Source organism: Theropithecus gelada, chromosome 6, assembly GCF_003255815.1.
Source record: "Theropithecus gelada isolate Dixy chromosome 6, Tgel_1.0, whole genome shotgun sequence".
In the NCBI taxonomy this organism is placed as follows: domain Eukaryota; kingdom Metazoa; phylum Chordata; class Mammalia; order Primates; family Cercopithecidae; genus Theropithecus; species Theropithecus gelada.
Genome location: NC_037673.1, coordinates 62,397,694 through 62,419,969, shown reverse-complemented (window position 1 = coordinate 62,419,969; position 22,276 = coordinate 62,397,694). Strand labels below are relative to the sequence as shown.

The window sequence follows — 22,276 nt, the reverse complement described above, 5'->3', positions numbered from 1 at the left end:
TGCCCTTTGGTGGGCTTCTTGCACATTTTCCTTTGGTATATACTGTATAAAAATACTATTAAAGCCATTTCTTGATGTGTAGCTAGAGCAGTGATTCAAGTGGAGTATGCCTTCTTCCCATTGTATAAAAGAACCTTTGATGGGAAAATAGATCTTTAACTTTTAACTATTGGCAGAAAATTAAATATAGGATCTGACATTTAAACTTATGGACAAAAAGTGAGGGTTACATTTCCATGTTAAGGACCATCATATATGAATCTTTAGTATCAAAGAATGAAAAGATAAGCAAATTAAAAGTCTTTAAACAGAATATACCTTTTGTAGAGGGTTTTAAGTAAATATATATTGGCAATGTCATCTTTTATAATTAACTTTTGTAATATGAAGCCATTACTTTTTTTAAGCATGGAAGAAGGATTGCGTTAAAAAACATATACATACAGTTTGCATGCCAGTAACTTTAGGTGTTTAAGAATAAAATATAATTAGTGCATTTTTATTAAATTCTGCAGAACATCTGCTTATCTCCAGGAGATCTGGACACTAAGCCACTAGAATTTTGTTTTTGATTAGGTACACACTGACTGGTCATGTGGACATTTTATGTTTTTGTTATAAACTATAAGTCTTTAGATTTGAAAGCCTCGTGGTTTCGTGTAACTGGATGTAATTATTCCCAACCGGGTTTAAAATCAACATCTTAGCAATGTTTTACAGACTACTTTAAAAGAAGTTATGTACAAGACGCTTGATCATATAAAATGAATCTAAACTCAATCATTTCTCTTGTGGACTTAGTTTAGATTATTTCCAGTTGATCTGTATTTTTTACTTTCTAAAGTTAAAAGCTGCATTTTCTGTAATTCAGAAGTATGTGTTTAAGAATCCATTCATTTAGATGCATTGGTTTATAGAGTTATCCTGTTGCTACTGACTTAAAAAGAAAAAAAAGTCTATAAATCTGCCAAGTGTGGGAGTAATAGTTGGAAGGAGCTCTGTATGCTGTTGGAGGAAGATAGTACAGTGTTGTAGGAAGATTTGGAATAGATTACTGGTATAGTCAACCCTTGAGTGTGAAATACCACACTGTCTAATATAACATTCTAGAAGAAAATTAATAAAAGATGAACGCAAGGAAAAAAATGCATCTTCATAAAATATAGAGCTGTTTCAGCTGTCTATTCAAGGACTTTAATTTTTACTTCATAAAAAAATAGCATTCTGAAATTATGAAGCTAAAACGAACCCCCAAGTACTCTTGATTCCCAGTTTTTAAGAAGTATGGAAGGAAGGCCTAATCAAAATTAAGTCAATTCATAATTCTTAGCACTTAGCCCAGTATCTCATACGAGATACTGTGTTTATATCTCATAAACACAACGCTTTGGTTTAGTAACTATCTCTGTTGAATGAATGAATGAGTAAATGAATGAATGACCTGCCAACTGCATTTAGCTGACAGTTTTAGTTTGGGTATATATGTAATTTTTAAACTAATTATTGGATCCCACTAAAGAGCAAAATAGCCCTGAAAGTTAAGGGTCTGAAACAAAATATTGGACTATGGGTCAGTTTTATTTTCTTCCTTGTGGTTTTGTGTAATTTTCCAAATTTTTGATAACAAATATTATGTACCATATTTTTTTTCAAGATACATACATTGTTAGAATTTACCTTAAAATGAAATATAAATCTCAGCTCTACTAACTCATATCTCATCTATGATTCAAATTGTAGAGTCCCTGATTTTGCAATAAAGGCTACTTTTGAAAACAAATGTAATTATAGCCAAACAACATTTCTAGGGTTAAATTAAAGAAAGAAGAATTTTATCTTGACTTAATTCAGTTTCTACAAGTCAAGATAAATTTCTCCTTTCTTTAACTTAACCCTAGGAACCTGAATTAATGTTTCTGCCACTGAAACAAAACCAGATCAGTTGTATTTTGTAGTGTTGAGAATGTTTATTCTTTCCTGAGAAATAACCAAGATATATTATTGAGTGCCAATGTTCTTGCTTCAAGTACAGTCATGTTTGAATGACTTAAAAAAAAAAAAAATCACACTAACTGATAAAAAAAAGTCCCCTGCTTACCCTGATAGAGGCAAAATATTGAATCAGGGTGGATGGATAATCTGAGCCACTGTTGCAGTTGGTAGTTGACTCCTATGACTAATGGTAGAGGTATCTGTCTAGGTGGACCACATGGACCTAGTTATCTGCCCACTGGAATGACACAATGGGGAGATATCCGATGAATATCATGGAACATCTGTGAATGGATCACAACTATGCCTGATGTGAATCATTCTTCCCTCAAAAAATCTAAAGTTTAATAGTTAAAAAATTCCAAACTGTTGTCGTCACATAAACTTAGTCGTTTGGCTTATTTTAGGGGTTGGGAGGGAAGGAATACAATACATACTCTAGGACATTTTGCCAGTCAGTTGTTTGACTATGTTTAAGACCCCTAAGTTTAGGAAAACATAAAAAATGACTGCAGAAGGTGATCAGCAAGAGCCCGGGGTCACTGCAAGCAATAAAAAAAGACTTTCTATAACTGCTCACCACTGTCATGGAGCTACAGGATTTAAGTTTCATGAGCTTGGTGGATTTAATAGTTTGCCCTGTGAGTCTTTAAATTAAAGGCTTAGTTAAAGGTGTGCATAACATGATAACGGAGGCACTCCCACCTGCAGAATTGCCATGATTTAGGGGAACTTGGGGGAAGCATTTGGTGTCTAGCTCTTTAGGTGACAGTTTCTTTCACTGAATGATCCTGTTTCACATATATTTCCCTAATTTGTGATCACACTGTTTTTTTTAGGGCATTATTACTTAAAACAACCGGAGGGGGCGGGGGGAAGAAAAACAACTGAAGGATTGTGTGGGATTAGCTAGGTGTGAAGCTGTGGTTTCCTGGATACTGCTAATGCTGCTTTTATAACTCTTTCTGGGTAATTTAGCCTACCTGTTTATAGAGATGGGGTGGGTGAGTGGGGGAATAGTTTAGTTTGTGCTCTTATTTCTGTTGCCAGGAATAACCTGTTACCGCTATATGATCTGAAACAGTTAGCATTGTCTTGTAGTTTGACTTGTTTCTCTTTGATATCTTGATATACCTATCTGCTTCTTTTGATTCCTTGACTAAAGAGAAAATGAGTATACATAAAATCTGTTCACCAGGAACATTTACAAATACGAGTGTGTGTTTGTGTGTGTCTTTGTATTTTGTGAAATGTGAGCAAGTTATGGTGAATATCTTTGCCAATAATTGATTGACATATATTTAATATTTTATAAACTGTATGAGAATATTTTTAGCTGTGGTAAACAGATCACATAGACTAATTTTTAAAAATGAGATAAGTTAATATTTGAATGAACTATGTATTTATTTGACAATGGTATAATCAACAGGGGGTCAACTCTGTTGGAATAAACAGACTAGTTGGCTATAGTCCAAAAGAGGCCCACTGCAATCTCTAATTTCTGAACAATGAATGGGCTTTTAGAGAGATAAATACATAAATGGAAGAAAAAATGAAATGTGTGGATGTGATGTATTCCTAACAAAAACTAAATAGATGGGATTTGTTCTACAAAATATCAAAAAGTAAATTTGTCCCTATTGTTCTATTTTTAAATAAATATACAATCATTGTTTTGCATTGAAATGTGTATTTGTACATTTTATCTGATAATATTATTTTGGGAAATTGTAATCTGTTGTTTTGTTTTTTAAGGGAAGCACGAAGAAGAATTTACAATTGTGAATAAAATTGTTTAAGATTACCAATAGTTTCTTTTCTGAAATAGTTATATTTCTAAATATGAGAACAATAACTTTGCCTAAAATTTCAGTATAATGACCAGGTCTTCTCTCCATTTTAGAGAAGCAGTCCAATGTGGAACAGATAAGACGGCAGCGATCCACTGAGGTCAATTCCCCACAGAGGAAAGCTATGCATACCTAACTTAATGGAAGGCAAACTTCTCTTCAATTAATGATGTCCTCCTTTTCTCAAGGTGTCCAAAGACAAGAGGTGGTCTGTAAAAGGTTGGATGACAACTCCATTGTCCAGAACAATTACTGTGACCCTGACAGTAAGCCACCTGAAAATCAAAGAGCCTGCAACACTGAGCCCTGCCCACCTGAGTAAGTAAGGGAAAGAAGTGAGAATTATTTTCTTCAGGTGCAAAGAGGAAAACATTATGTATTCATGTTTGGAAATATATTTATATGATGAGAATAAATTAGACTGAAAAAAGGTAGAAAACATCCTGAGAGGGAGGAATTTTGATGTCTCTTTTACTGAGCAAGGTTCCTATTTATCCACAGATTTCAGTTATTAACTTCTTTAAAGCAGGAACTTCAATGAATTTTGTTCTGGTACAATGCTGGAAATGATCATATTTCATCAATTCTAAAGCACACATCTTTTCACATTTTAACATCTCTGAAATTAGGATTCAACGTGCAGCGAATGGTGTCTCATGATAATAATTGACATTTTCCCCCTTTCTTAATGGTACATAAAAGAACATGTCTTAGATGTGATAAAATATAGTGATTTATTTACACTCCTGTCTTTTCTAGATATTTGTCCTAAAGCCCTAAGGATTTTTAAAATGGTTTAGAAATACTCTGGAATAGAGTATCATGGCTTTAATTTGCTAACCCAGTTTTAAGTTCTGTTGCTGTAAGGCATCCTATCTTCTGAGTGTTGGGTACAGGCATAGAGGTATACTTCAGTCTCTTTCTGTTGATTAATGCAGCAATTATAACTCACTGTAAAGGGATTAACAAGGAGAGAGCCCATTCATTTTAATGATGGTTTGAAATGAGACCTGCTCTCAATGAGCCACACATTATAATCTGTAAGAACAGAAGGGTTTCTTGATTGAGCAAAAGGCAATGATTATGTGAAAAAAGATAATGGATGTTGAGTTGATCATGATGAAAGTAATCTTTGTAGAGATTTTGCCTGACTGACAACTGCAGGAGAAAACGTGTGAATGGCATTTCATTCTTGTTTGAGAAATTGGATGAACTGTTGTTACCTGCCTGGTTAGTTAATTATCCCAACATGAAACTGATAAGGCAAAAGAGAATAAGCAAGTTAATTTGTATGTACCAAACTCTCTACAACTGGAGAGAAAACCTTTATAATGAAGCTTTTATAAAAATGACTAGAGTGGAGCTACAAAAACATGGAACTTACAATACATGAATAATCCATGTACCAAATAACGTTTAAACCAAGGTGCATTTCTTGTTCCAAAGCAATCATGCCTTATGAACTTCCATTAGCTAAAGTCAGTGTCTGCCTGGACATTTGAATCTTAAAGGTGATACTCACTACTAGTCCCTTGAAGAGGTGTAGGGTATTGGCAACCAAATAGGAAGCACAAGGAATCTAGAGTGATAGTTTTTGTTCTAAGACTTTTGTAATTTTACTTTGAGTTCTTTTCAAAATGTTATCACCATATAACTAATCTCTTAAAACCCAGACATGGGAAAGTATGGAAATGTGACCTGTCATATGTATTACAAAGACAAGTTATTAAATTTTTTTCACATTCCTTTTTTCTGCCAATTATTTTTATAAATTTATCTCAAGAGAAACTGAAAAACTGTAAAGCAACGGGATGCTCAAAATCCATGGGTCAGTTTTGTCCCTTTCCATGTTTCCAGTAACTTCAGCATATTTTCATGTCATTGTGAGTCTCAGCCTGTTACGTTAATTCTCTGACACTCAAGATCTTAAGTAGTACATTTGGCATTTGATCAGCCTTTGAAGGCATCTGAGTGAGCCTGGTCACACCCTATTCCATTTTGGCCTAAGCTTTTTCATTTGTTTAAGCTTAAAAGCTTAAATGTCCAATGTCCTTAGAGATTTCAGTTGTTGGTCATTTCATCCCATATGTTGTGTGTTTGAGTATTACACTGGAGGTTTGTTTTTTATAACAGTTTAAGGATAATTGACATATTGATGTACAATATTAAAATTAAGCTTTCTGTCTCCTTTCCTTATGTAGTTCTGAAGTGAAGTTACTTATTTAAGTTTGGAGATGGATAATGGAATTCGAAAGAAAAGATGCCGAGAATATGGGGAGAATAGAAAGTTTAGTCTGCTGGGGTTTTTTTTTTTTTTGAAAGACCTAAATGTAGATATTTAAAATATTACTCATTATTAGCTTACTTCTCTTAGTTGCTTTTTAATTTCTTCTTTAGTCTTTTGAATTCAGACTATGAAAAAGGAAATTTTAATTCTTCAAAATGGTTATCGTATATTCTTGACTTGCAGTGGGATTACATCCTGATAAACATTGTAAGTTGAAATGCATTTACTTCACCTAACCTGCTGAACGTGATAGCATAGCCCAGTGCACCGTAAATGTGCTCAGAACACTACCATTGGGCAAAATCATCTGGCAACACAGTACGCTGTAGAGTATTGGACGTTTACCCTCGTGATAGCGTAGCTGACTGGGAGCTGCAGATTGCTGCTGCTGCCCAACATCTAGAGAGACATTGTACTGCATATTGCTAGGGTAGGAAAAGGTTAAAATTCAAAAATTCAAGTAGTTTCTACTAAATGTGTATTGCTTTCATACTATTGTAAAGTTGAAAAATCATTGGGTCAAAGCATCAAATATCAGGGATCATCTGAGATTCCCAGATGACATTGGTATTATAGAGATAGAAATCATAGAAAGGCCACTGAATTCAATAAAACTTTACATGAGTGTGAAGAAAGCAGATAGATTTTTTTTTAGATGATCATGTGATAGGCAGATAAGCAAAAAGAAGAAAACAAAAAAACCTATAAACCACTGTTAATACTTTGATGTATATATTTCCAGTATTTTTTCTATGTATACAGAGGCATGTATATATAATAAAATTGTATTATACTATTTATGACACTTTATAGTCAGTTCTCAACATTTTGAACATTTGAAGTCTTTGACAACATTTAGGAGATATGTGATTGTTTATTTAAATTGGTATTCCACTGTTGAACAATTTTGGCTGTATTTTTTATTTTGATCCCCTGGCAATAATACAGCATTAACCATTTATGCTTCTGAAACTGTTCTTTATAATTATATATGCTAAATAAAGAAGAAAATAATTTATAGTTCAAATGGAAGCACATGTTAGTCTTTGAGTTCACATTGTCCAGTGACTTTCCAGAAAGATTGTATGAATCTATTTTCCCATTAACAGTCTATGAGAATGCCATTTCGTGGAAGTGAACCACAATGGGTATTATTATTTTAAAAATAATCTTTCATTATTTTATAGGGGAAAAAGCCCTGATATCTAATTGCTGTTTTATTTTGCATATATTGGACTGCTGATGGGGCTGAACATTTAAAAATTATATTTAGTGGCCATTTGTACTACTTCTCTTTTGCCTTTTATCATTATGGCCTGTCCTATTGAACTACTTTATCAATACTTCTATTGAAGTATTTATTATTTTGTTACACATGGCCTGTCCTATTGAACTACTTTATCAATACTTCTATTGAAGTATTTATTATTTTGTTATTGATTTGCATGAACTCTTCATGTATTAAGGATATGAACTCTTTTATCTGTGTTCTGAATACTTTTTCCTAGTTTGTCATCTATTTTCCATGTCATTTGTAGTGTTTTGATGTATTTTTACTTGTAAAATTTAGAAAATCTTATTTAAGAAAGCTGTCAGACCTTTATTTCTTCACTGGTATACTGTTTAGAAAGGTCTTCCCCACTCTTATACTTTCAAAGTTTCTTTTTTTTTTTTAATGTAGACATTGATCTATCTGAAATGTTTTGCCTGATTTGAGGAAGGGATCTATACTTATTTTCAATGACAATTGTTTTCCCTATACCATTAGTTTAAAGTTCTAAATGGTATTTTTTATCAGAAAGTATTTTTTCACATAATGAAATATTTCAAATGTCTTTAATTATATTGAGATAATTTATAAGTACAGTGTACAAAAAGGGAGAACAGTAAGATTTGTCCTTATAGAGAAAATGACGGAGGACTAGGAAGAATAGACAAAAGACGAATTGATAGAGAAATAATAATATGTTTATTTGGAAGACTTTGAAGACCCAGAGGAGGCCTTGCTGAGGAAAGTTAGCGTGGTCATAGCAGCAACTCTTTTATGAGGAAGAGTATAGTAGTCAAGGTAGTAAAGTGACTATGAATGAAAGTAGTGGGATCTATGATACAGCCTTAAATAACTGGAACGGGAAAGGAAAGGAATTAATATTAAAGGATATGATGGGTAAGAAGCTAGTCCCCAACCATAAGAAAAAAAAAATAAGTTGGAGTTCAAAGAGAAAGGCTGAGTTCAGTTTTTACCATGCCGTGTTTTAATAGCAAGAGTATTTCTGCATATGACTTCATGTGAAGAATCTTTGAGTGATAAATATTATTCCTCTATGATATCGTGTTTTTAAAATTGTGAAAACCAGAGAGGTGAAAACAAGAGAACTATTCATTTTAATAACATTGTGACCAAGAATTTAAAAACATTTATTAATCAACTGCAAGTTGGAAGACACTGTACTTTGGGGAGAATTCCTGAGGGTAATCTAATTGGGCAAATATATATAAAAATAACTATAGTACAAGACAAAATCTATTAAGTATGATAAGAGAGTTATAAGCAAAAGTGCTGAAGGAAACTTAGGGTGGGAAGAGATTAATTTTTATCCAGTGGCTAGGTTTTATTTAACTGGTATATTTTAAAGTATAATGTTTAATAACCATTATTTTGAGTCATTGGACCTCACCCATGGACAACTATCGTCTCTTATTTTAAGTTTAGAAAAAGATTCATCAGAGTCATCTATAAAACTCCAAAATTTAAGACCTAGGAAGAATCATGGAAATTATTTAGGTCAACTCCCATCATTTCACAGACTGAGGTATACTAATATCCAGTGATGTTTTTCCCATTATATCAGACATCTCCAGCTTTGTAAGGTACAAATCAAATGTCTGGTGGCACTTTAATACATCTAATTTTGCTTGCTTCATTGACGCATTCTCAGTTGCTACAACTTCAGAGATGTTTATCATGTTGATTTTTAAAAATTTACAAAAACCTTGACTGTATAATGTTTAGGGCATAGAGCATTCTGCTTAATATTAGTTTCACCTTCCAATTAGCTGAGAAATGAAAAAAATTTCTTTTTATATTTTTACCAACTTTTTGTTGTGAATTTTTTTTTAAGTTCTTTTAAAACGTAGGAAAGTTATTTATCTTTGTAATGTAAGTAGACAGTAGGTTATATAACTGAATCTCTCTTTGAGTAAAGATATTATTGTCAAGTTCTGAAGATTTTTACAATTTTGCTATGTTGTGTTTATAAAAACGTTGATGATTAGACCCCTGACTCCGGGACAAAGCCTAGGAACTCTCTCTCTTAATCCAAATATTTAATATCACTTTATTTTCATATGCTCTGCCATTTTCCTTTAAATTAAAAAGCAAATATAATATTCTGGTTTATGATGATTATTTCTTCAAAAATATTCTGGTTTACCATGGTTGGGGCAATTTTTTTATACTATCTCTCTTATTCCCTTCTCCAAATTATACTATTGTTTGTAATAATAAGAGATTGGGACTGTAGGTCAGATTACACAGGCTGCAGCAAGCCACTCTTATTTCAGACACTCGAACATGAATCCCACTAATTGGTAAAGTCTAATGGCTATGACGGACTTGTGAAGATGAAGACAATTTGATCACTGAGTATTGGGAAAAGCTCAGAAAGAAATAGCCCCAGAACTGTTCCACCTATAATGATTCAGCAATTTATATTCCCAGAGATAATTTCTGTATTCATGTTTTTACCACCAAATCTAGAGGAGGGAAAGAAGACAGAGAAAGAAAATGCCATCAAAGGGTCATGCAGAAGGAAGACAAGGGAAGCAGTATGTCTTAAACTATGTGGCAGAGTGGAGAAACTGAGACAAGCAGATGCAGTGGTAGAATTGCAAAACTATTTAAATAACTCGAGTGTGATTTAATCCTTCAGAGAGACATGGGATGGGATGGTATGATGAGCAATAAAGATGCAACAGGGACTGAGTGTGAAGCCTGAAATCAGAGTTAAAGTCAGAAAGGAAATTGGGAGGGTGATTAATACTTTTAATTTCATATATTCCAAGTTAAAGGCTAGAGTGATACATCTAGGTTAAGTTTCTGAGGAGAGATGGAATGGAAGAGGGGACAAAGAATAAAAAGACAGAGGTGTCCCTGACCCTTTGCAACACTTCTGAATCATTGTGGTTACTCGGGGCACCTGTGTTTAATTTGAAGGCCTCCATCCCTCTTACATTATGAGAACTAATGAGATCATGGCTGGAGGTAGTGTGACTGAACTGTTTGTGACTGTAATACACATTTCTGTTTTATCCCCTAATCTTGGTGATGAAATCACTGTTGCAAAGTTGAATCAGAGTTTCACTACGGTTGGCATGCAAGTTATTATTTTCAGTACACATTTTATTCCTTACCAAAAATGGTGTTAACAACTGGGGATCATGTTCATCTGTGGAAAACAGAAAGGAAAGAATATGAAAATTACTTTAAATCTCCCTTGGAAAATGACTTAGAAAAAATGTTTGTGTCAGATTTTTAAAATTCAAAATTAAATCATCATTCTTTAAATGAATTTTAGGCTGAAAATTTGTAGATGTTGATAAAATACAATTTAAATTTGAAAAACTGGCTAACTATATTTCTAAATGCTGGTTTTCTTTATAAGTAAAGACAATATGAATAATAATGGACAAAGGCCAGTGTTGCTTCATTGGCTTAATGCAGGCTCAAATTTAGGATACTAGTACTCTGACTTCACTAAAGTATTATCTTCCATATACAAAACTGGCACAATGGTGCTATGCTCACAGAAATAGTGAGAAATTTGTTGTTAAGCTTTCCATATTCTTCTCTCTCAGGAGTCTGCCACCCAAAAGCATGAGCATGTCCATTGAGAATAACTGCATGATTTATAATTATGGATTGAAGAAAGTGCCTTGTGATCCCATGCTTGTAACCTATATTTTACTATTCAGTAATGTTAAAATGAATTTTCATTGAAATAGCAGTCGATGGGGAATCTAGTCCTGGTTCCATCATTGCTCTTTTCATGATTTTGGAGAACTGTTTTCCTAACACTGGATCTTACTTTCTTCTATAAAACAAAGCACTACTCTGCCTTGAACAGAGTAGACATTCAGCAAATATTTAATAAATGAAATACAATATGTCAGTCAAGACCCTTGTTACAGATAACAAAACTTCAACTTGAGCTGGCTTCAGCACATAAGATTTATGTAACAAAGCTGAGGGAAGTGTAAGGGGGACCTAGCTTGAGAAATGGCTGGAATCAAGGACTCACACACCATCCAGACATTCTAGCTCCTCTGCATTCTTTGAAATCAGCTAATTCCACTTGACAGGGAACCCAGCCACTGCAGCTCTGGACTCATCTTCTTATGTACCTTTGTGACCAGAAAGGAAAGGGTCCCTTTTGCTCTAGTTGAGATATAAAAATTCTAAACCAGAATTCTCATTGATCTGATTTAGATCATGAGTTACATCCCTTAGACTAATTAATGTGTCCAGAAGAGTGAGTCCTACAGAAGTGTTGCAAAAAAACAAAACAAACCACAAACCCCCTGAAATTATGTATGTGGAAGTTTATGACTTTAGGGTAAAGGTGTAGTGTACCTACAAATGTGAGGCATGTTATTTTTTCTAAGACATTTGCATTTCTTTCCACATTAGCTGTGTAGAAGCTGTTTTTGGGAGTCAAAAGGTTGAAACAAGAGATCTGCATGTTTTCATAGAGCTAGCTCAGAGCTCTGATCTTGTTGAAGGTGTTTTAAGACTCCCATGTCCTCAGGATGGATACCGGCCTTCTCTGTCCCTGTAAGGACATTCAAGTCATATCTTCATAGAGGTTTATTTCTGGAAATTGAAAAACAAATCCCCAATTTCCTTACAGTGGTTTTAGCATAAAATTTTTAATTATGGGGGAACCTGCCTCAATATCATAATAATAAAAATAGCTACTATTTCTTGTTTGTTACATGACAGACACTATGTTAGAAGCATTCAGTGGTGTGCTGGAGCCAGCTAGTATTGATTCATAGGACCCTATTATTAGCATATCTTCTCCTGTTCACCTTTAGTATATCAAGCTGGTAGCTTGAAATTGGCCATAGTGAGGTTTTTACACTACAAAAATTGGCAAATGCCACAAATCAGAACTCCCCCACCCCGCTGCCATGGGGAGCCAGTGGTTAAACATTTACTAGCACACCACTGGGAGCTTTATATATATGACCTTATTTAACCCTCATGACAATTTTATGAGATTGATCATTGTTATCCTCATTTTAGAATGTAATTAAAAAGAAGAAAAATAAAAGAGGTTTAAAGACATAGTGCACTTGTTTGAATCTGGGTTCTGCCTGCTCCAAAGCCCACACACTACACTTTAGAAAGCAAATGACAGTAAAGGTTTTTCCTTAGCAGCTTTTTCATTTGCTATTTGTCTTATCAACCAACATTGAAATGTCAGCTCATAGTCCATCAGTGAACGTGCCTTCACTTAGCTAAAAATCTCTGGATGCACTGAGGAAATGCTTTTCTGTGTTTCTTCCACGTCTTGCTGCAGGTGGTTCATTGGAGATTGGTTGGAGTGCAGCAAGACTTGTGATGGTGGGATGCGCACAAGGGCAGTGCTCTGCATCAGGAAGATTGGACCTTCTGAGGAGGAGACACTGGACTACAGTGGTTGTTTAACACACCGGCCTGTTGAAAAAGAGCCCTGCAACAACCAGTCATGTCCACCACAGTGGGTGGCTTTGGACTGGTCTGAGGTAAGGAAATCTGAGGCCATATGTATATGTTTTGAAGTCTTAACTATCTATCCCAAATCAGTTAATATTAAGGACACCTGAGCATCTTAGAACTCAACAAGTAAGGGCTGCGTAATAGTGAATTTGACCATGTTATATTTTATTGCTGCTTGTCAGGAAGTAAAGGGTTTTTTTGGGTAGGTAAGGGAAATCAGCGAGAAACTTGTCATCAGTTTGGTTAAAAATAAGTCTAAAGTAAATTTGAAATAACATTATAGTGGGTACTCTTTATAAGTGGTTTTTCTCCTTCTTACTATTGAGCACATCACAAGTTTAGAATTTGTGATATGTGATTAAAAATTGAAGTTCGAAAGGAGAGTCAAGAACCTTTCTTACCCTAAAACTTATTGAAGATCTAGAATGACCTTTTCTAGGATCTCATTTGGAAAGCACAATTTTTAAAATATCTTTTTTCAAGTAATGCAGCAGCCTAATTACATAACTCTTAGGTATGAATTGTTATCAATTCATTATCACTTATGACATATCTATATCTATATATTTTATGTCTTCTATTTCAACTGTGGAAGAAATATGGAGCTGAAGGTTATAACATAGGAAAACGTCAAATTTGAAATTGATCATTCCCTTCACTTACATGAGGAAGACCTGACCAAGATAATGTTTTCTTGGCATAGATGTATACAAAATAGCCTAATAAAATCCAGAGCAACTCAGAAAAATTACCTTATGAAAAATGAGGTAAGAGGTAGTTAATTTTTGACTCCTCAGTATCCATAAGATATATACATTTGCATACTATATCATTTTCCACATCTCCCGAAGAAGAGCTGAAACCTTCTATAGCGTGTGTTAAGTGTTAAGAATGAGTACCTTGCTATATAACCAGAGACATTTCTTTCAAGTTAGCAAAACAGGATGCATCTCAGACTCTATTCTAATATATCCTGCCAGAAACATTGTGGTACTTGCTTTGGGTATTTCCTGTAGACCTCATACATTTGTCAAAATACAAACAAAAAGATTAAACACTGTTCTTTAGGAACCTTTGGATGTAACTATTCCCCTGTGAATCTTACTGCTTGAGTGGCCTTATTTTGCTGGAGCAGACGACCAAAAGAAGCACTGTGTTTAAGATGGTACATGGAAGTGGAGATTCTGTCCAGTTGTGGTTATCCATGGAATCTTTGACAGGAATTGGGAGTGTTCTTCCAAGTTTCCTGGCCATAGTCCAGCTTCAATAATTACATTCTGCCTACCTAAGTTAGATTTTTTTTTTTTTTGAGACGGAGTCTGGCTCTGTCGCCCGGGCTGGAGTGCAGTGGCCGGATCTCAGCTCACTGCAAGCTCCGCCCCCCGGGTTTACGCCATTCTCCTGCCTCAGCCTCCCGAGTAGCTGGGACTACAGGCGCCCGCCGCCTCGCCCGGCTAGTTTTTTGTATTTTTTAGTAGAGACGGGGTTTCACCGTGTTCGCCAGGATGGTCTCGATCTCCTGACCTCGTGATCCACCCGTCTCGGCCTCCCAAAGTGCTGGGATTACAGGCAGATTTTTTAGTTATATATTTCAGTCATATGTAGAGATATCCTTGGTATTATTCTGTCAGTGTTTATGGAAAACAGTATGGACTCTTCTATTCCCTAATGGGATGCATTAACTCCTAAACTGATTTGAAAGATAAAATCCATTGATAAAGAATAGACATTCTGGAGAGTTGTATACATGTTAGTGCCCAGGATCCTTATAGAAATCCATAAATATTCATTGGTATGAGAAATTTGTTATGGGAAAATCATAATAGGAGACCTGATGATTGGCTGCCACAGTTTGAGGGCTTCAGGTCAAGTCAGTAAGTTTGAGTGATTACTAAACATACTGGGATAGGCACCATGGGTAATATGAAAGAATCTTGTAAGCATGGGCAAATGAAAAATACCCATGAAACAACTAGAGAATACTACATATAAGGTAGTGTGTAATAAAACAGTGGATTGTGAGGTATAAATGTATAAATTCATATAGAAATTCAGAGCTGAGAAGGGTAGAATAGCCTGGAGTATGATCAGAAGGCTTTTTAGTTGATGGGAGTTAAGCTGAATATTCAGGGGTATAGAGTTGGGAGTAGGGAAGAGAACAGGGAAGTTAGAGAAAGGATGCCTGAAAAGAGAAATGACTGCACAGAAACACAGAGGGGGTGATGAAAGCAGTGTGAGAGAAAAGGGTTTGTTTTTAAGAGTAAATGAAAGACTGATAGTGATAGGTAACAGGAAGGTTGGAATACAGAACTCTATACTATATCATCCTTCATAAGCAGAAAGAATGCCTTCTGAGAAATTTCTAGAAGAAATTGCTGCCAACCACTAAAATATCAAAACTTCATGTAAGCCTCATTTTACCTGATCTTCTGACCTACACTCTTCTGTATCATTATATGTTTTTAAATAAAACAACCAGATATAATCACCTTGAGGGATAGCTTGTATATATCAACTGATATGCTTCCATTCCAAATGCTATTTTAAAGTTTCCTTCAGAATTCAACTTCATATAGGTTGCTCTTACCCCTCTCTTAGAATTTTGATTCTTATCTATCCACTCTTTGAAGTGACTCACTCAAATGGCTCTAAGAGGCTCTTAGGCATTTTCGGAGGCTGCCTGAAGATGTACATCTAAGCTGAGGACACTTTTAATCACATTTCTGCAATACTCTTTAACATGGCTGAGTCAAAGCTTAGGGGCAAGAAATGGTGCTGAGGGACTGGAGTACACATGTGGGGACTACCACCTCAGATAAAGCATTGTCCAAGGAAGCTGCTGTTGTCTTTCCCCAGACAGGAAACAATTCTGGGGTAAGCACAGGTTGAAAACTGCTGCTGTCACTGTCTCAAAAATTCTAATTGTGCACCATCTTTGTCACTGTCATCATCCTTTATTCAAGAGGAAAGATGATTTTTGCCCCATACTGTTTCTCCTATTTATTTCCCCAAGCGGGGTATGTGGGGTGTCTTTACTCTCACACTTGCATTCCCTTAGTTTACCAGACAACCCACCTCTTCCCTTCCCTAGATGGGTTAACAATAAGTAAGAATAAATAACGTTAAATGAAATAGATGTCTGAGTAGCTATTGTGAACAAAATGAGAACAAGGAGCCTGTTCTTCCCAAAGGAATGGAACACCTCCCACTAATGAAAAGAGAACGTCCCAGCAGAAGAGCAGGCGGTATTCAGTCTCTTTCAGTTAACCTTTGGCAAATATTTCACACAATTTTTTTTGACACACCCATGAAAACCTCCCCTTTCTGCCCCCTCCCCACTTCCAGCGCTCAGCTGTCTGAACTCTGCTAATCACAAGGGTGAGGTTCAACTGGTGAAAACATATTGCAGCAAGAGGAATTTACCCTTTGACCCTTTCCTTTTCTAGTATAAAATTTCCATTGTTGTAAAGCCAGCGTCAGTGAAACCCACCCAGTACTTATGGCAAAAGGAAGAAAAAAAAAGTTAAATTACCTTGGTGGAAAATGGCTCATCAGCAGCCTTTTCCGGAACTAATGAAGCCACAGCTTTCACATGTCCTATAATCTATGCTTGGGATCACCTGGGCTATTTGGACTTTAAATAGTTTTCTGTTTTTGCCCTCACTTGGCAAGTAGCTCTTGAAAGCATTGCTGCATACCGTGGATGGGGTCCAGCAGCCCTAACCCATCCTTTTGATGTATCAAAATGGTTGATTTGACTCCTACAGAATAATGCCTATTGAAAAAGATACATTTCTTGTACTTACTCTTGGACAAGTGGGTAACTAGCATCTTACTCAACTGACTTTATAGTACTTATGTTTAGATAGCATTACTTAAGAAAGATGGGGAAAATCTACCTACAAGGGACTGTGTTTCGTTTGATGAGACAATTGTGTCAGTACCTTGTACACTCCTAGGTTCTACTCTAGTCCTTTGACTAAGTAATTTAAACCCATCTCTCCAGGGAGAACTCAGTGTAACCCCGAAATGTTAATGTTTCTGTCCTTTACAGGTGAGGGCCAAATTTTTTTCCCTGGTTGGTTTCAAATACTTTTTCTGCAAAATATATTTTTGCTTCTTAAGCTGAAGCAAATGCATCTCTCATAAAAGTCACCTCTTATAGTCCACTGAGATGAAAACCAAAAACAGAAGGTCTGGTCGGATTTTAAATGATCATGAGATTCTAATTATATGAATAAAGAGGAAAAAATAGGCATTTACCCACATAAGGAGAAATAATGAGAAACAATTTTACTAAAGAATAGACCACTAGTCTTCTAAATTTTATAATATCTTCTACCCTGCTACCTAAAGGTTTATTATGAGAAAGAATGAGATGAATTTTGATGTTTATAACTATTCTTTGATCTGAAAAATATAGTATTGAACTAAGTATCCCAATTTCTAATTATTACTAATAGATTTTACTGCACACTCAAAAGTTATGCAAAAACATACTCTTTGTGTGGGTATAGGCCAATGATTATCTCTGGAGAATGCTCTGAAGCATTCATAATTAAGTTAATGTCTATATATTACATAACACACATGTCTATACATGCATAACCATGGCTCATCTTGCTTTTCTAGAAATTTTTATTTTTTTATTTTATTTTTTAATTATTTTATTTTATTTTTATTTTTTACATAGCTAAATAAAACAGAGGACTTCAGATGGACAAACACATTGATAGTAGTCCCCCCTTATCCACAGGGGACGTGTTCCAAGACCCCCAGTGGATACCTGAAACTGCAGATAGTACTGAACCTTATATATATAATATACTTTTTTCCTATCTATACAAACCTATAATAAAGTTTAATTTATAAATTTATAAATTAGGCACAGTAAGAGATTAACAATAATAATAAAATTACAATACTGTAACAGCATACTGTAATAAGAGTTCTGTGAATGTAACATCTCTTTCTAAACATCTTACTGTACTGTACTCATCTATTTTCAGACTTCAGTTGATCACTGGCAACTGAAACTGTGGAAAATGAAACTGCGGATTAGGAAGGGATACTGTATTTATCAGTAGGGTAAAGAGGGAAAAATGAGGCCTTTTAGGCCTCGAGAAAGCAGAAGGAATAAGTAAATATAAAAACAAACTGAGGACTTCTCTGCTTGAACATCTCTGACATAAGGTCAGAAGGACTTGCTAGGTTCTACTTAAATGAACCAGGTTTAAGTGGCATTCCTGTGCCTTTACTATTTTTACAAGCAATTTTTAAACATTTAATTTTATAATCACCTGTAAGAAGTACAATATTTGCAGAGACCAGAATTGAGACTCTGGCTGTAGACATGTAATATTTGTGGCTGGATCTGCAGGGTTCAGGCCTGGTGTATTCACTGAGTAACAAATTTGACAGCAATGTAGTTTTCAGTCATTCGCTGTCTTGAAAATCTGGTTAATTTTCAGTCATTCACTCTCTTGAAAATATTGTATAAAATCTCTGTACCTCTGTTACTGTAAGATAAAATATCCTTGGCTAAAATAGTGAATTTTGAGGTGTAATTTTTCTAAAATGATTTCTTGCCTAAGTAAATGTCATTATGTGTTTACCTTTACACATAACTGCACATTGTTCTACAGAAGGTTAGTCTTTTTGCATTTATCTTTCAGAGCTTCCTTTTTAGTAGGAAACTGCCATCAGGATTTGTGTGTACCTCTTAGCACTTAAGTTTCCTCACCTATAAAATGGATTTGTAACAGTACTCAATTCATGGAGTTTCTATGAGGATTAGGTAATTACATGCCAAGGATTTAGAACACTACTTGACACAATAAATATTAGTGCTGCTTTGTCTTCTTATCCTCCTTTTTTTCCCTTTTTTTTGGAAACGGAGTCTCGCTCTGTCACCCAGGCTGGAGTGTAGTGGCAGAGTCTCAGCTCACTGCAGCCTCTGCCTCCTGGGTTCAAGCAGTTCTCTTCCTCCCAAATAGCTAGGACTACACGCACGTGCCACCACACCTGGCTAATTTTTTTTTTTTTTTTTTTTTTTTTTTTTGGTATTTTTAGTACAGACAGGGTTTCACTATGTTGGCCAGGCTGGTCTCAAACTCCTGACCTCATGATCCGCCCACCTTGGCCTCCCAAAGTGCTGGGATTCACAGGCGTAAGGCACTGCGCCCAGCCTTATCCTTCTTATTATCAATCATATCTGGTTTGGTTTTGGTTTGAGTTTCCTTGGGACTTCTCAGACGGAGGTGAATGAATTGTGTGTCTTCGCATTCTTTGTCTCCCCTAATTGTAAGTACGACCTGGCATATGATTTTAGGAAAGGCAGCTAGATTTTACTATATTCTTAATAACAGAAGCTTCTTGCCACTGGAAAAAGTTATTAGAATAAACAAGAGATGTATGTCCCAGAATTTAATATACACACACATGATTTTAAAATGTGAAGGAGTCAGGGGAGTGGCACAAGTGCATTTTTCAATGAATGCTCCCGTTAGAAAACTAATCATAGCCTCGAAATACAAAAACTGAGTTCCCTATACATCCTGTATGTTTTTGCATAACATATGGATGAAGTGGCCTTGTATCCTCTTATACTTCACCTCAACTTATTCTTATAATAATTTGTATTTACTATGTATTGTCATGAGTTTGTTTCTGCCAACACTAAGAGCAGCCTGTGAATACAATAATAACAGAGAAATGGATAACAAGTAGGCCCTAAAGTACGGGTCACAAGGCCTACGATTTCGTTCCAGCTTTACCATTTGCTGTTTACCCTTAAAGAAGTTCTTCATCTATAATAATTCCTAAACATTTGTTTAATAATGTTTAATATTATATCGAAAGCAGTATAGTAGTGTTACTGTTACCAGTGATAATATTAAGCTTTAAGAGAGTGGCAGAAATCCTCTAAGTCTTCAGTTTGAACAGTGGAGGAGAATTGGCATGAAGTGAAGAAGATTACAACAAGTGGAACAAGTTCAAGAGATAGAAATGGACTCGACACAAGTGAGGCAAGCTCAAAGACTTGGATTAGGGCTTTATTTATTCTACAGAAATTATTGCATGCCTTGGTTTCTTGAAATATAAGTGATTGTTGTATTAAATTAGACAATACATACAAAGTACATAGTACAGTGTCTGACATCCAGAAAACACTTAGTAAGAATTAGTATTAGAATGGCTCCACCATTTAATATATGTGTGACTTTTTACCAGTCACTCTAAGTTTGCTTTCTCATTTTAAAAACAAAATAATAGGGCCGGGCGCGGTGGCTCAAGCCTGTAATCCCAGCACTTTGGGAGGCCGAGGCGGGTGGATCACGAGGTCAGGAGATCGAGACCATCCTGGCTAACGCGGTGAAACCCCGTCTCTACTAAAAAATACAAAAAACTAGCCGGGCGAGGTGGCAGGCACCTGTAGTCCCAGCTACTCGGGAGGCTGAGGCAGGAGAATGGCGTGAACCCGGGAGGCGGAGCTTGCAGTGAGCTGAGATCCGGCCACTGCACTCCAGCCTGGGCGACAGAGCAAGACTCCACCTTAAAAAAAAAAAAAAAAAAAAAAACCAGAATAATAATTGCCACCTCATAGGAGAGTTGTAAGCACTATATAAATTATAGCATTTAGCACACTTGGTATATACAGTATTTATTAAATGATAGATGCTATTAGCAGCAGTAGTAGTAGTAGTTACTGTAGCTGCAAAAGCAACACTATTTGCTTTGTGCCTGACACTGGGCTAGTACTGGAGAATATTGGAAATTATTTTATATGACTGACATATAGAGAGATGAACTTCAAGAGGTAAATAGAGCCTTACTACTGTGGTGTACTAAGCATATATAGAGTTTGAATTTTTATCTTGAAGGCAATAGTAAGCCATTAAGGGATTTTTTTTCAATCAAAATGCAGTATAACTGGATTTGTGTTTTAGAAAGATCCCTCTGACTAAAGTTTAGGGAGTGGATTTGAGTGAAGCAAGAGGAAGAAACAGGAGACCTACTAGAAAGCCATTACAAAATTTTATATGGGAAATGATGTTTGTCTGAAGTAAGATTAGTGGCAGTAGAGATGGAGAGAAATCAACAGGCGTGAGAGAGATTTCGGAATTGGATTAATAAGACCTAGTGATGGATTGTAAGGGTAGAGTGAGGCAGCACCAGGTTATGAGGATATTGATTAGGCTGTGAAGAGGAATAAAAGGGATCAGGAATTTCTCTCTTGATCTTCCTTCCCTAACTAAAGCCTCTTCTCGAGCTACACTGGAAAAAATTGTGTTATCCTCCTTCAAAATGCATCTTAATGAAACCTTTTCTAAGTTGGAGGAAATGCATTCTGTGATTATATTCATTGTAATAAAGTTTGCATTGAATCATTGATTTTCATCTGAAAAAATTATTAATATTTTTCTCTCTTTCTATGACATATTCTAGGCTCAAAGATTGCCCCTAACAAAATCCATGTGTGTACATGTGTACGGTGTTCACCTAGATCTCCCCATCCACAACTAGTACATCTTGATTTACCTAATGGTAAATCAGAACTGTCACCTTTCCAGATAAAGAAGAGCATATATTTATCAAGCGTTTACTCAGAGTCCTCAGCTGGCTCCTGGGGTGTGTGTGTATGTGTGTGTGCACACGCATGTGTGTGTTTTCATGCACACAAGCATGCAAAGATGAAACAAATGGAGTAATTTTAAGGAGCTTATAGTCTAGTAGAGATGAAAAGACATGTAAATACATAATTATAAAACAGGCTGATGGTGTTAGGGGCACGATAATTTATGTGTTCTACATCCACTTATCTGATGCTTTTAACATTAACCTGTGTTTCCATGTCTGTCTCCTAAATAAGACTCTGAGCTCCTTTAGGGTAGAGACTATTTAATTCATTTTTTTTTCTGAAGATGGAGAGGATTCATTTTCTTTTTTATGCAAGTAGCCTAAATGACACAAGACCAGTATCCACATTCATTTCCACACAGTCCTAATTCATGACAAATGTACTTGTTTTCTGCCGTATAGCCTCTTTCCTAATTAAGAGAACCACATCCTATTCCTAACTTATTACTATTAATGACAGCACAGGCATCAAACTTCAAGGTGACTTGTTTGGGCACCCCTTTTTCTTTTGTTTTGGCTGACATTTTACTCGTATCGTTTATGAGCCCCCACTAGTCCTCAGTCCTTAATCTTATTTCAAAAACTGTGGTCATGGGAGGCTCAGATGGGTCATAACACACATCAGGTTGGTCATTTCCTGGGCTACATACCTTGTATAGAATAACATTATACAAATAAGTTCTTTTTAGAATCCCAGTACACTTATAATAACCATAAAATAATAGGACTATAGCAACTTTT

The 22,276-nt window shown here is 35.5% G+C and overlaps 1 protein-coding gene across 1 annotated transcript in view; it reads left to right on the top strand.

The window, feature by feature from the left end:
* Positions 1 to 22,276, top strand: part of ADAMTS6 (ADAM metallopeptidase with thrombospondin type 1 motif 6) — a 326,707-nt gene that overhangs the window by 279,324 nt on the left and 25,107 nt on the right. The window contains exons 21-22 of the mRNA XM_025388157.1: positions 4,034 to 4,163; positions 12,717 to 12,921. Of these exons, the coding sequence (XP_025243942.1) occupies positions 4,034 to 4,163; positions 12,717 to 12,921 (335 nt within the window). The remainder of the gene's footprint in view (positions 1 to 4,033; positions 4,164 to 12,716; positions 12,922 to 22,276) is intronic.